Source organism: Lampetra planeri, chromosome 6 (assembly GCF_965212315.1).
Source record: "Lampetra planeri chromosome 6, kcLamPlan1.2.h2, whole genome shotgun sequence".
Taxonomy (NCBI): Eukaryota; Metazoa; Chordata; class Hyperoartia; order Petromyzontiformes; family Petromyzontidae; genus Lampetra; species Lampetra planeri.
In genome coordinates this window covers 13,014,644-13,032,985 of record NC_136112.1, presented here as the reverse complement: position 1 = coordinate 13,032,985, position 18,342 = coordinate 13,014,644, and the positions used below count along the sequence as shown (strand labels likewise).

Genomic DNA, 18,342 nt, shown 5'->3' with positions numbered 1-18,342 from the left:
ATTTTAGCTGTTGCACAGACGTTTCCACACTCAAGAGCGACATCCGCGCTCCGATCACACAACTGCAGCGTATACACTCGACTCTGAAGAAGTGAAGCCGGGGAAAATGTGAGGGGGTGGGGGAAATCGGGATGAAATGCAAGACTTCGCGCCATCACAGGCAAGGATGGTCCGGTCCAGTCGGCCCCGAGAGGCCGAGTACACTTACAGTGGTATACTACGCACAGACGCTAAGACAGAGCACGCGGGCAACGCGACACCATCACCCACGCGAGCGACATTTACTTTACGTAGAGGGGGGAGAAACAGCACGCACACACAAACATCAGCTGTTAGGAATGGCGATAAAATCAAGACGGCGGCCGCCGCGGCGTGTACTGTTGGTCGTGGGAGAGCAAGGGGGCGGCATAAGATGGCTGCTGCCGCACGATAGGCAAGGAGGAGGAGAGGGCGGCCTGCTGTGAAATGCTCTTCGTTTTCACTTGCAGGAGTCCATGTACGTGATCAGGTCGATCACACGGGTGCTGTAGCCAAACTCATTGTCGTACCTGAGCGAGAGAATAGCATGTGCAGGTAGGGGTGGGAGAGGTAGACAATACATCAACTTGGAGAAGTGCACGCTGTTCCTCCAATTGTCCCTGGTATACAGGAGGTCGTGGGTTTGATCCCTACGCCTCTATATATTTTCCCCGTGGTCATGCGTATTTTTCTCCGGGTCCTTTGGTTTTTCCCTCCACATTTAGAATCAACATGCGTTTATAATATTTGGCTGCTATACATCTCCACATAAGCCACTTAAATATGCTATCATTTGTGGCCAGGTGGCTTGTATAGGTCAGGTGGGCCTTACCTGGTCAATTAAAAAAAATAGTTTAGGTTCAGATTCAAGAAAATAAAATAAAGCTATGGGGAAGGATTGACCACTCCAAAAAATAAAATTGATTGTATCATGCTTGATGTATTTAATCAGAGGATATTGACCAGGGGGAAGACTTAAAACCAGACGGTGGGATACTGTAAAAGCATCAGCGACATTGACTGTGACAACTCTTGACACTCAAAACGTTATTCAATAACGTGTAAAGTTCATCTTCGATGGAGGATGCCGAGTTAGAATGCAGGACCCGCACTTCTAAGGGTAAGAGTTCAAATGCCAGTCGGCGGTTGACCGAGACCATCAACATAATCCATCTGGTGTATTGAAACTGGTACAGGCGTGTCACTACGAGACTTTGCTACAACGAGAAATTAGAATTGAGACCAATTTGTTCGCAAAACAGGCAAAATGTTCGCATATTGAGTGGAGACTGACCGATATATATATGTCTTGTAATGAACCCAGCAACCCTGGTTCGATTCCCAGCCACGGCTAACATCAGTGGTGATAGATATTTGAACCAGCGGTCCTTCATGGCCCCTGCTGTTCCCCTCCAGCCACTAACATCTACTTATGTTTTATTACTTTATTTGTATCTCCCATTAAAAAAGTTGTTTAAGAGTGGAAAAGTTTGGGGCTGGGAGTCAATGGCAAAATTATGATCTATAAGTTTAACGAGTTTTAGCTTAAAGCAATTTCCGCATAACGGATTTTCGCTCGTTTAGCGCGATGCACCTGTACCACTTTCTGTAGCATGGTGGGTGCCAAATGTGCTTCCCCATACGATGTAGACTAGACGATTATCAGAAGTGGTTCTGCGATATATGCTTTTATGGGTCCTCTAAAACATGAAGGTTGTTATACACTACTCTGCAAGACATCCGGAAGGGTTAATCTCATTACACCATTTAGCACATTGGGGTTAAATGTGGGGAAAAAAACATTTAAAAAGCAAGGAATTGTTCCATGTTAAATGGATAATTTGCCTCCGTGTGTGGGTTGTGAGGAAAGTGGTGGAGCAACTAACCAGGAAATGAGTTTGACGAACTGCTTGTTGAGAGCGATGCCAGCTTGTGCGTCGAAGATGGACGAGTGGGTGTCGCCATTGAAGTCGGTGGACACGACCTACGGTCAAGCACACGCATGTTAGTGGTGACCGTGGATGGTGATTGGAGGTGGTGGGTTCTGGTAGTATTGGCTCGTTGTGCTCACCAAATCCTCGGTGTATCCCAGGATTCCCTTCAGTTCACCCTTGGATGCCTCGCGAACCTTGGCCTTGATTTCATCATACGAGGCCTGATGAACAAGAACAAACATCCATTAACAAACTGTTAGAGGCAAGTGCTGTTCATGAGCCTCTATGAAGGAGGCTGAAGTGGCGCACAAGGGGGTGGTGGTACGCCAAACCCAGTCACCATCATCTCCCCAGTGCGGATGTTAACAAATTGCACCAGCCACTCGTTTAAGGTCGAGTCGGATCAGGGGAGGACCCAGTGGTCCGGAATTTAACACTTGCGCACGGACACATGACATGTCCAACACGTAAATACACAAGCACACGCAAATTTGCATGCGCACAAACACACACAGGTGTTCCATAGCCAAAAGACACACATTCCACAAGACAGAATTAACCACCCTTGTCATGTCATTTCATCTGTATAACCAGGAATGTCCCTGGTAATTTACAAATACCCTGCTGACCCCACCTTACTTCAACTTTAACGAAACACCCCTCGCGATACCAACACCCCCCCCCCAGCCCTGTACAAGTTGTGATCCAAAAAGCAATACGGAGGGGAGCTATTGAGTAGGGGTGCGTGCATGCGAATGTCTCTCGTTACCGGCTTGGCCAGACGGCACGTGAGGTCGACCACCGAGACGTTGGGAGTCGGCACGCGGAACGCCATGCCTGTCAGCTTTCTGCGGAAACATGGGCACACGTGTGGGGTTTACCCGGCGTTAAAACACAAGCTGAGAAAGCGGAGCATCTTGTGCGTCCACACGCCACCATTTGCATTTCTGGTCCTGCCTCCGTTCATCAGTTCTGCACCATGCAACCCTTGTGCCTCCCCGTGCACATCTCCTTGTGCCTCTCAATTTAGATCAGCTGTTAAATTCCAATGCATCCCCCTGTGCACGTGTATATGTACCCAAGCATCTCCCAAAGTGTCGATGTCAATCCTCGTGCATCCCTGTGCCTCCCAGTTAATCCCGGTACATTGGCATTTCTTTTTTCGTCTACAGCATCCTTATAAAATCGCCCTGTTCCATCTGTGCCCCCCCCCCCCCCCCCATTCGTCTCCTGCGCAACCCCATTCCACTCCACGCATCCACGCGTTCATGCATTTCAACATTTTGCCATGCCCCCCCCTCTCCCCCACAATGCATCCTTGTTCACCCCCTACGAGTTTCTTGAATCCTCTGGCATCCCCGTTCAATCCTTTGGCTCCCTTTGTGTCCACTTATCTCCTACTTGCCTACCCTACCCCCTCTTTCACCTACCATTTCCTCCCATCATCTTCACCCTGCCATGGTTCATACCACATTACATAAACTATTGTAACCATGCCTTCTGCGATATCACCAAAGCTTTCACACCCATTGGTCCTCGTGTTCCTCGTGCATCTCCCCCCGTGTATTCACGTACCCATTGAGCTCGGGGATGACCATCCCCACGGCCTTGGCAGCGCCAGTCGAGGCCGGGATGATGTTCTGAGAAGCCCCGCGGCCGTCGCGCCACATCTTTGCAGAAGGCCCGTCCACAGTCTTCTGCGTTGCCGTGTACGAGTGCACCGTGGTCTGCACGCACGCAGAGAGCGATAACTCCCTGAAGCCTTGCTGTAAGAGCTGGGACCGTTGGTCTAGTAAAGCCATTAATAGAGCGAAAACTGTGAATCGACTACCTTTTAAATGCTCGATTTCTGTGTGCGCATTTCCCGGCTGAGTAAGCATGCATATGCTCCGTGTATATATATATGCAGGTTTCGCCATTGAGTTGGGTGTGTGCCCATGTTTACCATGAGCCCCTCCACAATGCCGAAGTTGTCGTTGATGACCTTGGCCAGAGGAGCCAGGCAGTTGGTCGTGCACGACGCGTTGCTGGAGACACAAAATGAGCAGAGGAGAGCTGTCAGTAAAAAAATAATGCACATGAAAGACAACTTGCAAGACGGGAGCTCTGCAACCAGATTAGGTGGCGAGATATTGTATGTAACTGTGCGCGATTGAGAGTGTAATTTGTATGTGTGAGTGTGAATGTTTGTAAGTGTGCGAGCATGTCCCAATGGAGTGCAAAACAAGGGTGTGGGTGTGCACATGCGAGCTTTATGAAGAACGTGTGCACAATTGTGCGGGTGTTAGCGCGTTACGCGCATCGCAGCAATGCAAATGTGTGTGTATGGACGGGGTAAATGGGAGTACACAACTGCCAGACAGTGTGCGTGCTGGGGTGTGAAAATTCCTGGGTCTATTCGATGACCTCCTGCAGCCTAGCCTTCCACACTTAACATAACGTCACAATGGTGCATAGCCCCATGCAAGTAGCGTAGCAACATCACCACCACTTAGTGGAGTGGCGGCTCTTGTCGTTTCGGTAGCAATAGCCGATGCAGGTGCGTGCTACGTACCTGACCACCTTCTGCGAGGGGTCGTACTTCTCGTGGTTCACTCCCATCACGAACATGGGCGCATCGGCAGACGGAGCTGAGATGATGACGTGCTTTGCACCGCCCTTCAGGTGCAGCTGATCAGCACGGAAACGGAAAAACGGGGGTTAACGAGCGGACAGAAACCCTGCCACCCCCTCCCCACCCCACGAACCATGCTACACGCGCATGTGCGAGAATGCAAGCATGTGCAAGAGAGCAATACTTACAGAGGCCTTATCGATGGTGGTGAACACACCGGTAGACTCCACCACGTAATCGGCACCATGCTTACCCCATGGGATGTTGGAGGGGTCACGCCTGTACACAGACACACGATCACCATTAGCACGCACTTCCTTGTCCATTTCCCCCAATCTTCCCTTGATTCTACTGCTCCATGCCTCTCAAGGCACTTGCATGGCACAAAACCTCTTCTGACTGGTCCCGGGATGGCTCTTTTACCATTTTGGTGAAGGAGGCATTGAAGACTGTTTTATTTCGTGTGCCAAAGCGGTCTTTAATTGTAAACAATTTTTGCTACTCAACAAAGCACACACTGGGGGAATCCTGTTGTTATATCTGGGCCACAGCACCAGTTCCTCACTCCCTGCATGAAATTAAATGCAAAGCATTTGGGGTAATCAGTAATCCAGCTCACTTAATCACTCCAGTTACTCGCTCCATGGCAATCCATCACCTCCGTGTCACTCATATTGCTACGGACCGTGGTTTTTGTTTTGTTTGATCAAAACCGTGTTCAACTAATCATCCTTCTACCACCAAGTGTATCGGTGAATATATTGTATTGGTGTGCACAACAATAATACAAATGTATAGCCCTCGGTCAATCAACTGTTGGATGAAGGCCTCTTCATGCAGTGTCAGTCGTTGAATGATACATATCATCATACGGATTAGTGCGGGTCGGTGAAGGAGGGGTCCCCAGGACCAGTTGAAATATCACTCCTCACCGATGCCATCCGTGGATTTGTAGCAGTTTGCCAACCACTCGCAGTCCTCCCTACAACCGCTTTGTGCGTGTGCTGCATCATAAGGTGGTGTGGAGGCAAGTATTGTGCAGGCATGCGCCACTGTATATGTGCTACGATTTATATTAAATACATGATTTGGGACATGCCGGGTGTGAAGGCGTGCTCTATAGTAAAACAAAAACTCATGGTTTGACAATAACACTGCCTTATTATCAGAATAGTTGTTTTTACTGGAGGAATCCGATGAGCTATACATTTATTTATTACAGATGTCCAGTAGGGACGGGTCAGAATGTTACAACAATATGGAAAGTATATACCGATACGATGTATTTTAAGTCCATTTTACACATTTTTGTTTATAAGGAAGTGTTATTGATGAACGTGTTGTGTTTTTGTCATTTGTACACTACTGCCAACGCAGTTATCACAATACAGTTTGTTCCATAGCCAGAATATCCACCTAGGCAAGTGTGTATGTGTGTGTGCAAGGTTGAATGCTGCAATGATTGCCTCTGATATGCTGCACCCATGTGTGTTGCACAGTTGTACACACAAGTGCATGTCACTTACTCCGAGTAGACGGCGACGGCATGTCCATTGATCAACAGCTTCCCATCCTCAACCTTCACGTCTCCCTTGAATCGTCCATGGGTAGAGTCATACTTGAACATGTAGACCTAGAAAACACACCCATCCAACATAAGAATTCACCAACCCCACCTCCAGCCCAGGTACCATGAATTGTCACAATTATATTCTGCATAGCAATTAACCTTACATGCTTTTATTCAGATACCAGATGCTTTCTGCCTGGCTCCAAGCCACCAGCTCGCACTCGCCCACATAAACACATACGCTCGACTCTGGGCACACGTTAGAAACAGCTGGATGAAGACCTCCCCTCAACCCTTAAAATGTTTAATCCAGGTCACCCACGGGGGAAAAAAAAACCACATATTCATACTCTTTGGGTCTTTGGGTAAAGTCACATAGATAAAAAAAAATCACGAAGTTTCGATCGCAACACAAGCAATCGTCTTCAAGTGAAAAAAACCCAGCAGAACTGCTGTATTTTTTTCATCTCGACGGGGTTTCCCCCCCACCTCTATCGCCCGATGAAACAAAATGGATTTTATTGAAATAGACACACCCAGTTACATGCGCGCTGAGGCTTTGGGCTCTGGAGGGCAGTGCAACACAGGAAGCAATATCTGCACCAACGTTGCCAACGGCTTTCACTGTAGAACCGACCCAACCGGTTTGTTTAACCGGAAGACGAAACCACGGTGCGTGGGGCGGAGGGTTGCATGGGTGTGTGGCAGAACCATGGGGGATAGGCACCGTGAAATGGACTCTACAGCCCAACCCTTGTTGGATAACAACAAGAGTTGCTCTTTCCAGATTAACATTAACGGTTGGCCCCTCAGGGATGGTTTTCGTCACAGCATCGCCATTTATTTTTCGTAGCCTGCATCGACCTTGGAGAGGGGGCTCTGGCTGTGTTCACATGCCAATTTCCCAGGACTGATGGGCAAGTCATCATCAGGACTGAAAGCCCAGGTGGCAGGCTTTGTAGTGCTGTGCGCTCGATAACCACTCTACCACTGCAAATACAGTGTGCGCGCACAGGAAAATGCTGTTAGTGAGCACAAAATTAATTCTGGAATTATTGAAGACCCAACGAAGAAAGGAAAGGCCGAGTTTCTCTTTGCACCGATGACAGTGGACCACTGAACAGTGTGCAAACACCATGGTGGAAGGTGTAGATATTTCCACCACAAATGGAAGATCTAAGGACTCAAACTCAGAATGCAGTGAGGTGAAAAAAAAAAATCAGGCACATCACCGATGACTACCCAATACACACACACATTCTGGTGGAACAAAACTCCACTCGTGCCATGGAATGGCTTGCATAATTAAAATACAATTAGTCTGTTGCTTTTTTTAAATGCCATGCAATAAAGGATAATAATGCTGGCACGATATTAGTGGGGTGGTGGAGAGAGGGGGGGGATGTGGCCAGCACCACACCTATCTGCCCTTGGTCAACCCTGTACTAACGTTTTTACGCAGCGTCACACTTGGAATAATTAAGGTCAGAATCAACCTAGGCGAGGGTAACGGCAGGTTCAGATAACACTTGCCACCAATATTAACCATGGCAAGGATTGACCCCGATTTTCCGGGAGCACCGAAATGCACAAAGCAATGTGTATCTAAACAAACAGACAGAAAAAATATTATCATAAATTCGGCATCAAAACGTGGCCAGTCTCACCCTGCTCGGTCTTGATCAATGCCGACCACAACCCGCACCAAGGTTATTTAAACACAGGGGGTGTCATCAGATGTCAATATAATCAGCCTGACCCACAGCCAATGAGTGATGAGGTCACACATCCCCTTAAAATAGCAGCTCTGGTCACCCCACCAATATCCTTAAAGAGCCTCCCCCTTCTTGATAAAAAGCCCCACTGCTCCCTGCCCAGAACGATCAGTACAAAATAAACAGCCGGGCTATGTCTATTGATGTTATGTATATGTGCCATCTGCTTATGTGCAAATACACCAGCAGCAATGTGGCTTAAAATAAAAATGTTGGTGCAGCCATGCTCAAACAGGAATTTCATGCAAAAGTGAAGAATATCTTATTTTCTCCATAGCTCTCCATGGGACCAGAACAGCCTCGTCAGAAGAGCCAGCACTGTGGAGATCCGGTAAAAAAAAAACTCTGGTCCAGCCAGCCATCAAACAAAATATTTCTCAAGTTTAGCAAGTTGATGGCTTCTTCAGCCTGATTACCAATGACTACACAAACCGAGTACATTAAAATCGGCCATTATTTGAGCATCACTAAGAATAAACCAGCGAGGCTTTGCTGGGCCGAGTTCACGTGTGTGTTTAACAGAGCTGGTACTTTTTGGTTGACAAAGGATTCTGGATTATAAATGGTATTGTGCGTGAGTGTGTATATGGTGGGGTGGGAGTAGTGGTGCAATAGGCGCTCTAGCACCACTTGCCCTAACACTGTTAAGGCTATATGGGGGATCTTTGTCCATGTCTTTTGTCGTGGTGCAAAAGGTTAGCAAATTGCATTACAAACCCAGCAACCGGGCTTCGATTCCTGACCACGGCTAACATAGTCGGGCGAGAAATATCCAAACTGGTCATTGGGCTCCCCATAGTTAGAACCGTGCCTTATAATGAGCATCTCGGAGAATGTGTAAATATGAGCAATGGAGAGACAAAGGTGATCAGGGGCGATTCTGTACACACCACACCCCCTTTGTGCACCATTCCAGCGGCTCAAAACAGCACTTTCCCCCAGCAATTTGTTCAAGGCTACATAGGGGAATTCTGATTTTGCCTGTGTGGTTGGTAGCAAGATGAAGGAACTCACCATGTATTCCAGGTCAATGAAGGGGTCGTTGATGGCAACCACATTCACGTCTTCCTTTTGCACGGCAGCACGAGCCACCAGGCGGCCAATACGGCCAAACCTGTGACATGGCCAAACACAGGCACACAGAAATAAATCCTACATTAGAACACAAAAGCCAACAACCTCTGTCCTCGTTTTACCCATGACACCTTGGTGTTTCACCTCTTCAAGAGCGGAATCTTTCACCACAAGTACGAATAAATTCTACCATTATTACAATTTGAGGAGCTGCTCGAGTTTGGCTCCAGAGCATTGGGCATTTACACTCACCTAATGCCTTAAGTCCGGCATTGAGTGGCTTATGGCTCAACCATTGCAGTTGTGCAGGCATTTATCTTTCTAGATTTCAGGCAATGATTACCTCACACGATTGTGCTCCAGCGCATGCATGATCTAGAGTGCAAAGACTACATTTATTACCCATTGTTCAAACTTTTTTTATATAGAGGGCTGGGAGCAGTACCGTAGTGGTTAGCGTACTACGCTATGAAGAGCAACCTGAAATTTTAATATTGGCCATGGCCCACGGCAGTGGCGAGTGATATCCGAACCTGTGGTGGCCCTTCCAAAAGCAACCTGCACTGATCAAGCGTGGTGAAATTGTCAATTAACCCCAATGACTGACACTGCATCGACCGGTCTTCATCCAGTCGTGGATTGCCAAAGGCCCGCACAAATGATTGGTTTTACAGCACACCAAGCTGAACATTAAAAACGATTCCGATTTGATTTTGCAAAGGGGGGCAACTGAATGTCGTTCGCGGTCGTTTACGCGCATCGGTGACAGTGGACGCCCTGTAGCTAGGAGCTCATCACGATTCAGACAAAGTGAGAAAGACCAAGTTACTGCTGCAGACGTCAGAGTAACACACGGTGACAGAGCATGCGCTTGTGCAACACGCGTACGTGACCACACTGCAAAAGCGTAGACCACATTGCAAATAAAGGAAGTGGTGGAGAGTTGGCGCATCTTACTGTAGGAAGCATTTTCCGACATTCATTATATTTTTTTAATGTAGACTTTTCCAAGAATAGGCTTGGGCTGAGAAAACCTAAACTTGCTAGCAAGGTTGTTTGCATTTCTCTCAATTGTATTTAAATTAGAAAGTGAAATCCTGTTGTCAAAAGAGAAAGGGTAGATTTGGAGAGTTCACAAGAATCGGTGCGAATGGCCCAGATTGGAAGGCGTTACACGACTGCTTTTGCAACAGCGTCCACATTTGTCAATGCCCTGCTCATCACACGTCAACCACATTTTTTTTCAAGATACAAGCATAATTAAGTTAAAACTTAATTTTATACGAGGATTTCCGTGCTACCATGGTTACTGGGATGAAACCACCAACTCGTTACCTTTGAAAGCCAGTGGCTACAACTCAGATTTAATCCCAAGCTCAAAGCAGTTTCAGCTCTATGCCCCCCGGCTACCTCAAGACATAGGCATGTTGGGGCGAGTACGTGTGCAGTGAAATCTCTGCCCCAACCGCTTTTTGCTTTCCACAAGATTGTGCATCAAACCACGCTGGATGCCCGTATCCCCAACAGCATCTGGGGGATCCCGTTTGGCTTTTCTTACCGCAATGTGTGATGCATGACGGCCACCAGTCACGCGCAGGAATGGTTAAGATTATTATCGATTCCTATACAGATGCACATGCATTGAAATCGTTTGAGAGAAAAGTATAAAAAACGTGAAAACTACCATCCAAAATGCTAGCTGACTGGGTGATAGAGCGAACGGTTTGCAATAAGAAAGTTGGAAGTTAAATCCCAGTTGGGCAGGCTGAGTAAGCCCCATCTCTGGAATCTACACAATTAGTACCACTTAGTGGGGAATTCAAAAGCGGTTATCAAAAGGCGACTCTCGTCACTGCCATTGGTGTAGAATTTCCAGCACCAACCCATCGCTGTAAACAAGAGATCAACACGGATTTCTGTAAAAAAAAAAAGAGTAGACAATTTCACTGTATCCAAAATATAAAACGATGGCAAAAACTTCAGAAAAATAGAATTGCAAACTTGAATCGTGGCAAGTGATCAAATAACTAGGGGGGTGAATTGTAACCTGCCTTCGCATGAACGAGCTTGTGTTTGTACTGTCGTAACGGTTTGAGGTCATGTCTGTGTGCAACAGACTGCAAATGCCTGTGACGGTTGTATATAAAAAAAATCGTCAGGTCTGAATCTCTTTTGGTTTCCCTGTACAGGAGATGGAAAACGGTAGGACAATTTTCAGCAAGTTGTTTTATGCGAGAGAATAAGTTTTCCCCTTTTATCTGGCAACAAAACAGGTGTTAAGTTGTTAAAACACAAAACTGAAACCTTTTACAAGGAATGTCTGCATTAACCAAAATACGTGTGGTCAAAATTCAAACAAAAAACACTGGTAATATATGCATTGTGTTAGACCAGAGGCTCAAAAGAAAGCTGTCTCGTGTGGACCAGTTTCAAAGACAATGCATATATTATCAGTATGTTTTTTGTTTGCATTTTGACCAAAAGTATTGTGGTTAATGCAGACATGATTCCTTATAAAAGGCTTCAGTTCGGTGTTTTAACAACTTAACACAGCTGTTTTGTTGCCAGAAAAAAGGGGGAAAAACCTATTCTCATATTTTGGTACTGGCAAAGGAGGTCCCATGTTGTTTTATGTAACCAACCCCTGGGCTTGAATCCACAATCTCAGCCGTGCCAGCCAATATTTTAACACAGCACAATGTCCACTGATAAATACAATTAGTAAAATGTCACAAAATTAGATATTTCCATTCTGAACTCGCAGTGCTAGTATTGCACCAGACCGACCCAGACATTTTTTCATCAGTGCACGAGGGCGTGGCAGGCGCGGTCTTTGCAATCCGAGCTGTGGGCCAAGGTTCGTTTGGAGTTTGCTTTTGGTAGCACGCCTCTCCCAGGGTTTCTGTCGCGCAGCTGCGTACCCATAGGAACCAGTAACTGCGGCTTGGGAATTGTCAGTTGTGCCTGCTTGGACATGGTTCAGCTCACCACAGGAACGCCAACTGGCCTGCCTCCAGAAAAATCCAGTTATTATTAAACATTGTCTGAATTTTCACATCAGGTAGTTCCTAAATGGGGCTGGCGTGTAGAGGTGAAAGCAGCTCAGGTACACACGAGTGTTCTGTTACAGCACCTAGGCTTCATCTCTACGCCCATGCACGCAAGAAAACTGTGCTCACGAACGCGCTTTATAAAAAACAGGCAGTGTCTGGTGCAAGGTGTAGTATTAGTCCAAAGCTTTATTACCCATGTGACAAAGGCACCATTGGACAAAGGCACCATTGGGTGCCTTTGTCACATGGTTGATTACACACCTTGCGGATGAGTAACGCGACAGTTTCTGGGAGGCTCAACGTGGAACACATGAGCTCGAAGCCTTTCCCTCCATCAGCCCGGTTCACTTGTTAGACAGCCACACCCACACAGGGAGGAATTGGTCTCACGCTGCCATTAGTCCCACCAATTCCTCTGCCAGCCCAGCCCTACACCCTGGACTCAGGAAGCCCACCTTTTGCATGCATCACAAGTGAAGCTCAAAATATTTAACCTGAATAGGACAAATTTTTTTTACAAATGCTTTGGGACATGTCATTCCAATAGCCAGACTGTTCTGGCCGAACCGGGTCATTTGGTAACTTTACTTTGAGTGCGAAGTAAAAAACAGTGTTGTTTTGTGCAAAACATCAGGGGTTCGCAAAAAGGCATTTGGAAGATAAAGCTGGTGCTTGCTGGTGACACCCTATTCAAAGCCGGACCAAGGCTACCTCGTTTAATGAACTACTACTGCTTACATAGATTAATCTGCAATTTGGACCACAAGTGGATGATTTATTGCCATGACCCTGCAACTTTAACCCACACCACTAGCACATTGGGAGGGGAGCAGGGGGTATAGTAGTTCGAGTACTGCCACAGTTAACAGTGATGGCCTTTTTTTTTTGCAGAGTTGACCCCGATTGTGATTTAAAAACTTGGAATCTTCCAATTGTGACCGATGTGTTTCTATTCAAAAGGTGTCAACCAGCCTTTCTATCCATTTTACTGGCGACAGTGAGTGATCGTGTAAATTCCAGAAATCTTATACAAAAGGCGAGAAGGCTGAAAATGTGGTATTTAAAACAAAAGTGTGTATTCTTACAATTACAATATGAAAAACTAAATATTTCAATGTTAGCACACAACAATTGTAACGGTGGTGATAATTGGTTTCACACATAGGACATGGTCATCCTAACAACTTTTACATTGCTGAAATCTCAGTATGAACATTTACAAATAAACAATAACCATAATGTCTCCCAGGGAGTGGGACGTTCAAACAGACAGAAATAAAATTTCGATTTAAAGCTTTCGTGACTGCAGGGATTCATCTTCTTGGTTCTTTCGGTAAAGTCATGTAGAAGGGAAATAATAAAATAATATATTATTTTATTGTTTTATTAGACAAAGCCCACCACCATCTGCTTGTATACAGTATATATTCACATGCAGCCATCGTGGTACAGGCGGGGCTGTTAGGGAAATTATTTTCACATGGCCGCAACCTAGCAGAAACGCTATTTTTGACAGCAAGCCAGCACCAAATCTCAAAAAAAGCCAGAGGCATAAAAAGGGCTGCACTGATGAACCTTTGGAACTTTTGACGTGAATGTGTTTGCTCAGCCGTGCTCAAGCTCGCAGCCACTATTGCTGCTGCAAACCCAACCATTAAATGAGCTGCTCAGACTCCAATCAGGGCAAAGGGGGAAAAATCCATTGAGTGCTTCCATTTATCCACCGAGAGCCAAGAAAAATGCAAAACCCGAGGGTGATTCAGGAAAATAGTTAAATCTATACGGCAGCTCCTGAATATTTCATCATGGCCGATGACGTCACGGCTCTTGGGCTGCAGCACTGCGCCACCGCCATTTCGTGGACAGGAAAAAGGTGTCTCGTGTGAAATAAAACTAGGTGGCTGGGGGAGGATCAGAGGGCTTATGTCCACGTCAGAACAAAGCGCCGGCACTGTCCATATCCTGGATTTGAGCCCTGGGGCTGAGTGTATCACTGTGAGCTCAGTGTATCCCAGATACTGGACCAGGACCCGCTGAGATAACCAGTTAGAATTCAGGTTTCTGACAACTTTCGATTAAACAAAGTTGACAAGGGTAGGGGGGAGTGGATATAATTTATTTACAATTTTTGAAAAAACACGAGTGCTTAAAATTTGGTTAAATGCTCATAATTTAAGGATTGCCATTTGGCAAACCGCTGTACCATAGTACAAATGAGTGCCATCAAGTGCTGGATGAGAGTTTACAATTGTTGCAACTCCAGAAGCAAATTTTATGGAGTCATCTAATAGGGCCGTTCCCTGACATGACAATGTTCTGCTGTATTCTTGGGATTTTTCGGTAAAGTCACGTAGGTGACAGTCACGTAAGTGACTTTACCGAAAAAAACCTAAGAATATGAATCCTTGCAGTCACGAAAGCTTCAAATCTAGAATATTCTGCTGCTTTTATTAATTCCATAAAGGACTTGTCTTTACCTTGGTGACACAGCTCTATTGGAATGGGATGCACATTAGCTGGATATAAATGAGATAACTTTATTCCGAATATTACGTAATTACTGTTGCGCATCCACCAGTTGACGATACCATCAGCCCCTGTTGTACATGCATTACATCAATGCAAGACTGTTTATGGGAGGGTGAAGTGGGCGATTGTGTTTAAGTCTTTTCACCACCATCTCGAATCGGTTGAGGAAAAAGTCTGCAAATCTATTTGTTGCCCTGGATCCACGCCTTGGCAAAGGTCATGCTTAGGTGTGCTGTGCAATTAATAAAAAATAAAACACAAAGCCATTTGTAAAATGATCCCAATGCAGAACCTCTCCTGAATACAAAAACCAAAAGTTTTGAAATTGAAAGCTTTTCTGGGCAAAGCAAACGAATTTCTCTGATTATTGCCGAATTGAGTGTCTACACTAAAATAGTTGAAATGAAAGTGCACCGGACAATACCGCAGCACTGCGGGAAGAAATTTTTCGCGTGAATCTGGTTAGATTTTTTGTTCCATTGGTTTTCATTGTTGCCACCGGTCCTGGGCAATGCAGCAAAACGAAGGCACATCAGACCACGCTTCAACAATGACACAAAAAGAGCCATTGTCTACATAATCCCCCCCACGGTGAACAGGTAGGAGGTTTGTAGTTGCCGTTGAGAGGGTGGGGGGCGGCAGGACCTTTACAGTGTTCTTACCCCAGACTGCAAGGGCAGACAAGAGTTAATGGGCAATGAAGTGGGAGGGTCGAGAATGGAGAAGGTCACCTTGAGTGGTTTTGCAGGGAATGCAGCAGTATTAGAGTGGAAACATTTTGAGTCAATGAGGCCTTTTGGAGTTGCGACCGATAAATGGGATGGCCACATCGGGGTCACGGTACAGAGTCCTCTGTGCGTTCGATCGTGTTGCAAGCGTGCGCACACAATCCCCGTTACACGATAACCAGACGGTAAACACGTTAATCGTTTTCACTTGTTGGCGCCGTCGTTGTTGTTTGTTTGTTACCGTGTTGCACACAGCTGGTTTAGATCGACCAAACTGTTTGCACAACCCAGAAAAGAAAAATATGCAATTTAAACAACAAAATAACAAGCGCCAAGGTCAACTTAATAAGTGACGAGGCAAAAACGAGCTGCACTCATTGTTAATTGTTAAATTGACACTGCGTGCATGCTGGGAGCAATTGTGCCGCTCGGCCAATTGGAATCGAGTGGTGGGGGCCCTTTGGTGACATTTGACACTCTACCGAGGGGGCGGTGGTGGCAGAAGGTTGGCGATTGTATTCAGCGAGGGGGTGGTGGCAGACTGGAGGTGCAGAATTCTCTCCGCACAGCAACAGCATCGTCCTCACAACCAATATCCACCCAATGAGGGGCGAGCAAGTGACGTCACCTGGTAACGCACGTCTCTGCAGAATGAGGATGTGATGGGGATGCTGTAGAGGGAGGCCCCTTGCCGTGGAGCCAATCCGATTGAAGGAGAGTGTGGCCTCTGCGTCACGCCGTATGACTCCCCCCTCCCCCGACGAAATGTCACTCCTCCTCCGCCACCCCCCACCCAACCCGCCCCAATTATATTTTCCGTGCACGTCCGCGCAATGTCCCCGATTGGCCCTTTCCGCCTCAAGCTCTTTTCATTCATTCATTTTGCTTTCTTGCTTGGCATTACGGCAAAAAAAAGATGTTACCCCAATTCAGTATGATGCCTAACTCTCCCCAGCTGCTAATGTCAGCTGGGTTTCGGGTTGAACCAGCACCCTCCCTCAGTTTGCTGTATTCAAATGTAAGGTTTGATCATCAGCCATGGTCAATCGACTGCTGAATGAAGCCTCGAACAAGCAATCACTATTTCAAGATCCTGCAATGTATAACAATGCATCTCGCATCTGCCTACGAGCCGATTTAATTTCTCCGTCTCTTTCGGGAAGGATTTTGTTTTAAAAGAGACCAGGTGTTACAATTTATCATACCACAGCTGGGGTTGACGAATATTCACACGATTTTTTTAAATTTCGATTTAAAGCTTTCGTGACTGCAGGGAATATTCATAGCTTTACCACTTGCCTCAACCGGTTCCACAGCGATGCACGCGCAATTAAAAATGTTAAATGGTGGCGTAGGTTGCAATGGCAGACGCATGTTTAATCATTGTTGGCAGTTGCAAAGAAAAACAATACATCTTAAAGGGAATTTTCACAAATTCGTGGGCTGAAAACCCCACCCCACCCACAAAGAGAAGAGGGGCACGAATATATTAGAACTCATGGTAATTTTTTGTCGTCATGGGGGGGGAGGGTCACGACTTATTTCCAATTGCCGCAACCCCCTCCCCCCAAACCGGTAGAACGTGAGTCACTGCAGATAAGCAGTGGCTGGGATGTAGAAAGGAGTCATTCCAACATTTTTTTTATTTTTTACCAGTGCAGTGAGCACACCCACGCTTTCACATCATTACATTCACAGCCCTTTCAGTCAATCCACTGCTGGATGATGACGAGGGCTTGCCTGCCTGCCTGCCCCCGCCTTCATTTGCATCACGAGTGCGTCACTTGCAGACGAACGTGCAGCGAAGGGCGCGAGAATTGACCCAAATTTCGGCCACGAATCAATGAGTCACCCGTTGCAAATGTTCTACGGTGCCTGGGGGGCCCTTCGTGACACGGCCGTGCCACGTTTGCACGTGGAAATCACCGCGTATTTTGCACGGACAACAGTCCCGCTTCGTGTCAATCCACTGCTGGATGACAGCGGACCTCTCACCGCGACCTCAGCACGCTGGGTCAGTCCGGGTTTGCTGGTGAATGTGGGTGGTAAAACAATTCAAGTAGAGTACAATGTGGGCAGTAAAAGATACATGTTCTGAGGCCGTGACCTCATTTTTACAAACTTCACAGAATAATTTATTTTTTTACAAATACTTCTACGTCACGATGACACCTCTGGTGATGCAAATTTTTTAAAAATATTTTGACATTTAATTAATGCACTGCTACTTACAAATATGGTAAAAATGCAGTCTCTAAAATCCATGCATGGCAAAAAAGACCAAGGCTGATAAAAATATATATAAAAAAGGTCCAAACATATATTAAAAACTGCACGTAAAAAGTGCAAATTACACAACTTTATATAATCACAGCAGTTGATATTAGTATTTGACGACACGTTAATTGGTCGTTGACAGCTTTGAGATAACAAACATAGACGGTGCCAAATTCCTCGCCCCTGCCAAAGGCGACCTTCCGGGCATTCCAAGGTCGCTGATCGGGGGCGCCTTCTCGAATTACCGTCATCTTATTCACCAACCATCTGACGAGAAAATAATCGATCGGGCAGCCTACGACACCGGGGTTGCTCGTGCGTTCATTGAACTCACCCATTGATGCCGATGTTCACCATTTTGTAGCGGATGTCAGTGGATTGCGGACGAGATGGTTGTCTGACGGGAGCTGGGCGAAACTGGCGACGTCTGGAAGCCGAAGAGCGAGCGACGAGAAGTCCGCTCGTCCGGTTCCCGCCTTTATATGGCAGGGGGGCTTAACAAGTCACGCCCACCGCGCGCACAGCCAATGAGACGCGCCCGTATAATATATGCATGAGGTATTATATAATTTTATATTGACCGTATTAGGAAGCGAATAAATAATGTTAATAAGAGGGTATACACCTGCATTCCTTATATGGGCATTCCACCGCTGCGAATCTGATTGGCCCGAAGCCGCCCGTGCGTGGTGAATAAATTACGCCGTTCGCTCCTTTTTAGGACAGCGTTATGTTAATGAGGTATTCAAAAGACGGGGCGATTGTGTCAG

At 46.3% G+C, this 18,342-nt stretch overlaps 1 protein-coding gene across 1 annotated transcript; it reads right to left on the bottom strand.

The window, feature by feature from the left end:
• Positions 1–280: 280 nt before the first annotated feature.
• GAPDH (glyceraldehyde-3-phosphate dehydrogenase) lies at positions 281–18,051 on the bottom strand. Its single transcript, XM_078595578.1, has 11 exons — positions 17,907–18,051; positions 8,926–9,025; positions 6,093–6,199; positions 4,755–4,845; positions 4,507–4,622; positions 3,898–3,979; positions 3,528–3,679; positions 2,722–2,800; positions 2,090–2,173; positions 1,905–2,002; positions 281–548 (listed from the first exon to the last, which is right to left on the bottom strand). The coding sequence occupies exons 1-11, from the start codon at positions 17,927–17,929 to the stop codon at positions 479–481; spliced, it is 1,002 nt and encodes a 333-aa protein (XP_078451704.1). The 5' UTR covers positions 17,930–18,051; the 3' UTR covers positions 281–478.
• Between the last annotated feature and the right edge of the window lie 291 nt (positions 18,052–18,342).

Excerpts from the sequence above, each read along its gene's own strand:
- GAPDH (XM_078595578.1), bottom strand. The coding sequence starts at position 17,929 with ATGGTGAACATCGGCATCAATGG. Across the intron at positions 2,174-2,721 it reads CGTGCCGTCTGGCCAAGCCG|GCCTCGTATGATGAAATCAA; the intron begins GTAACGAGAGAC and ends CTTGTTCATCAG. Across the intron at positions 2,003-2,089 it reads TGGGATACACCGAGGATTTG|GTCGTGTCCACCGACTTCAA; the intron begins GTGAGCACAACG and ends GCTTGACCGTAG.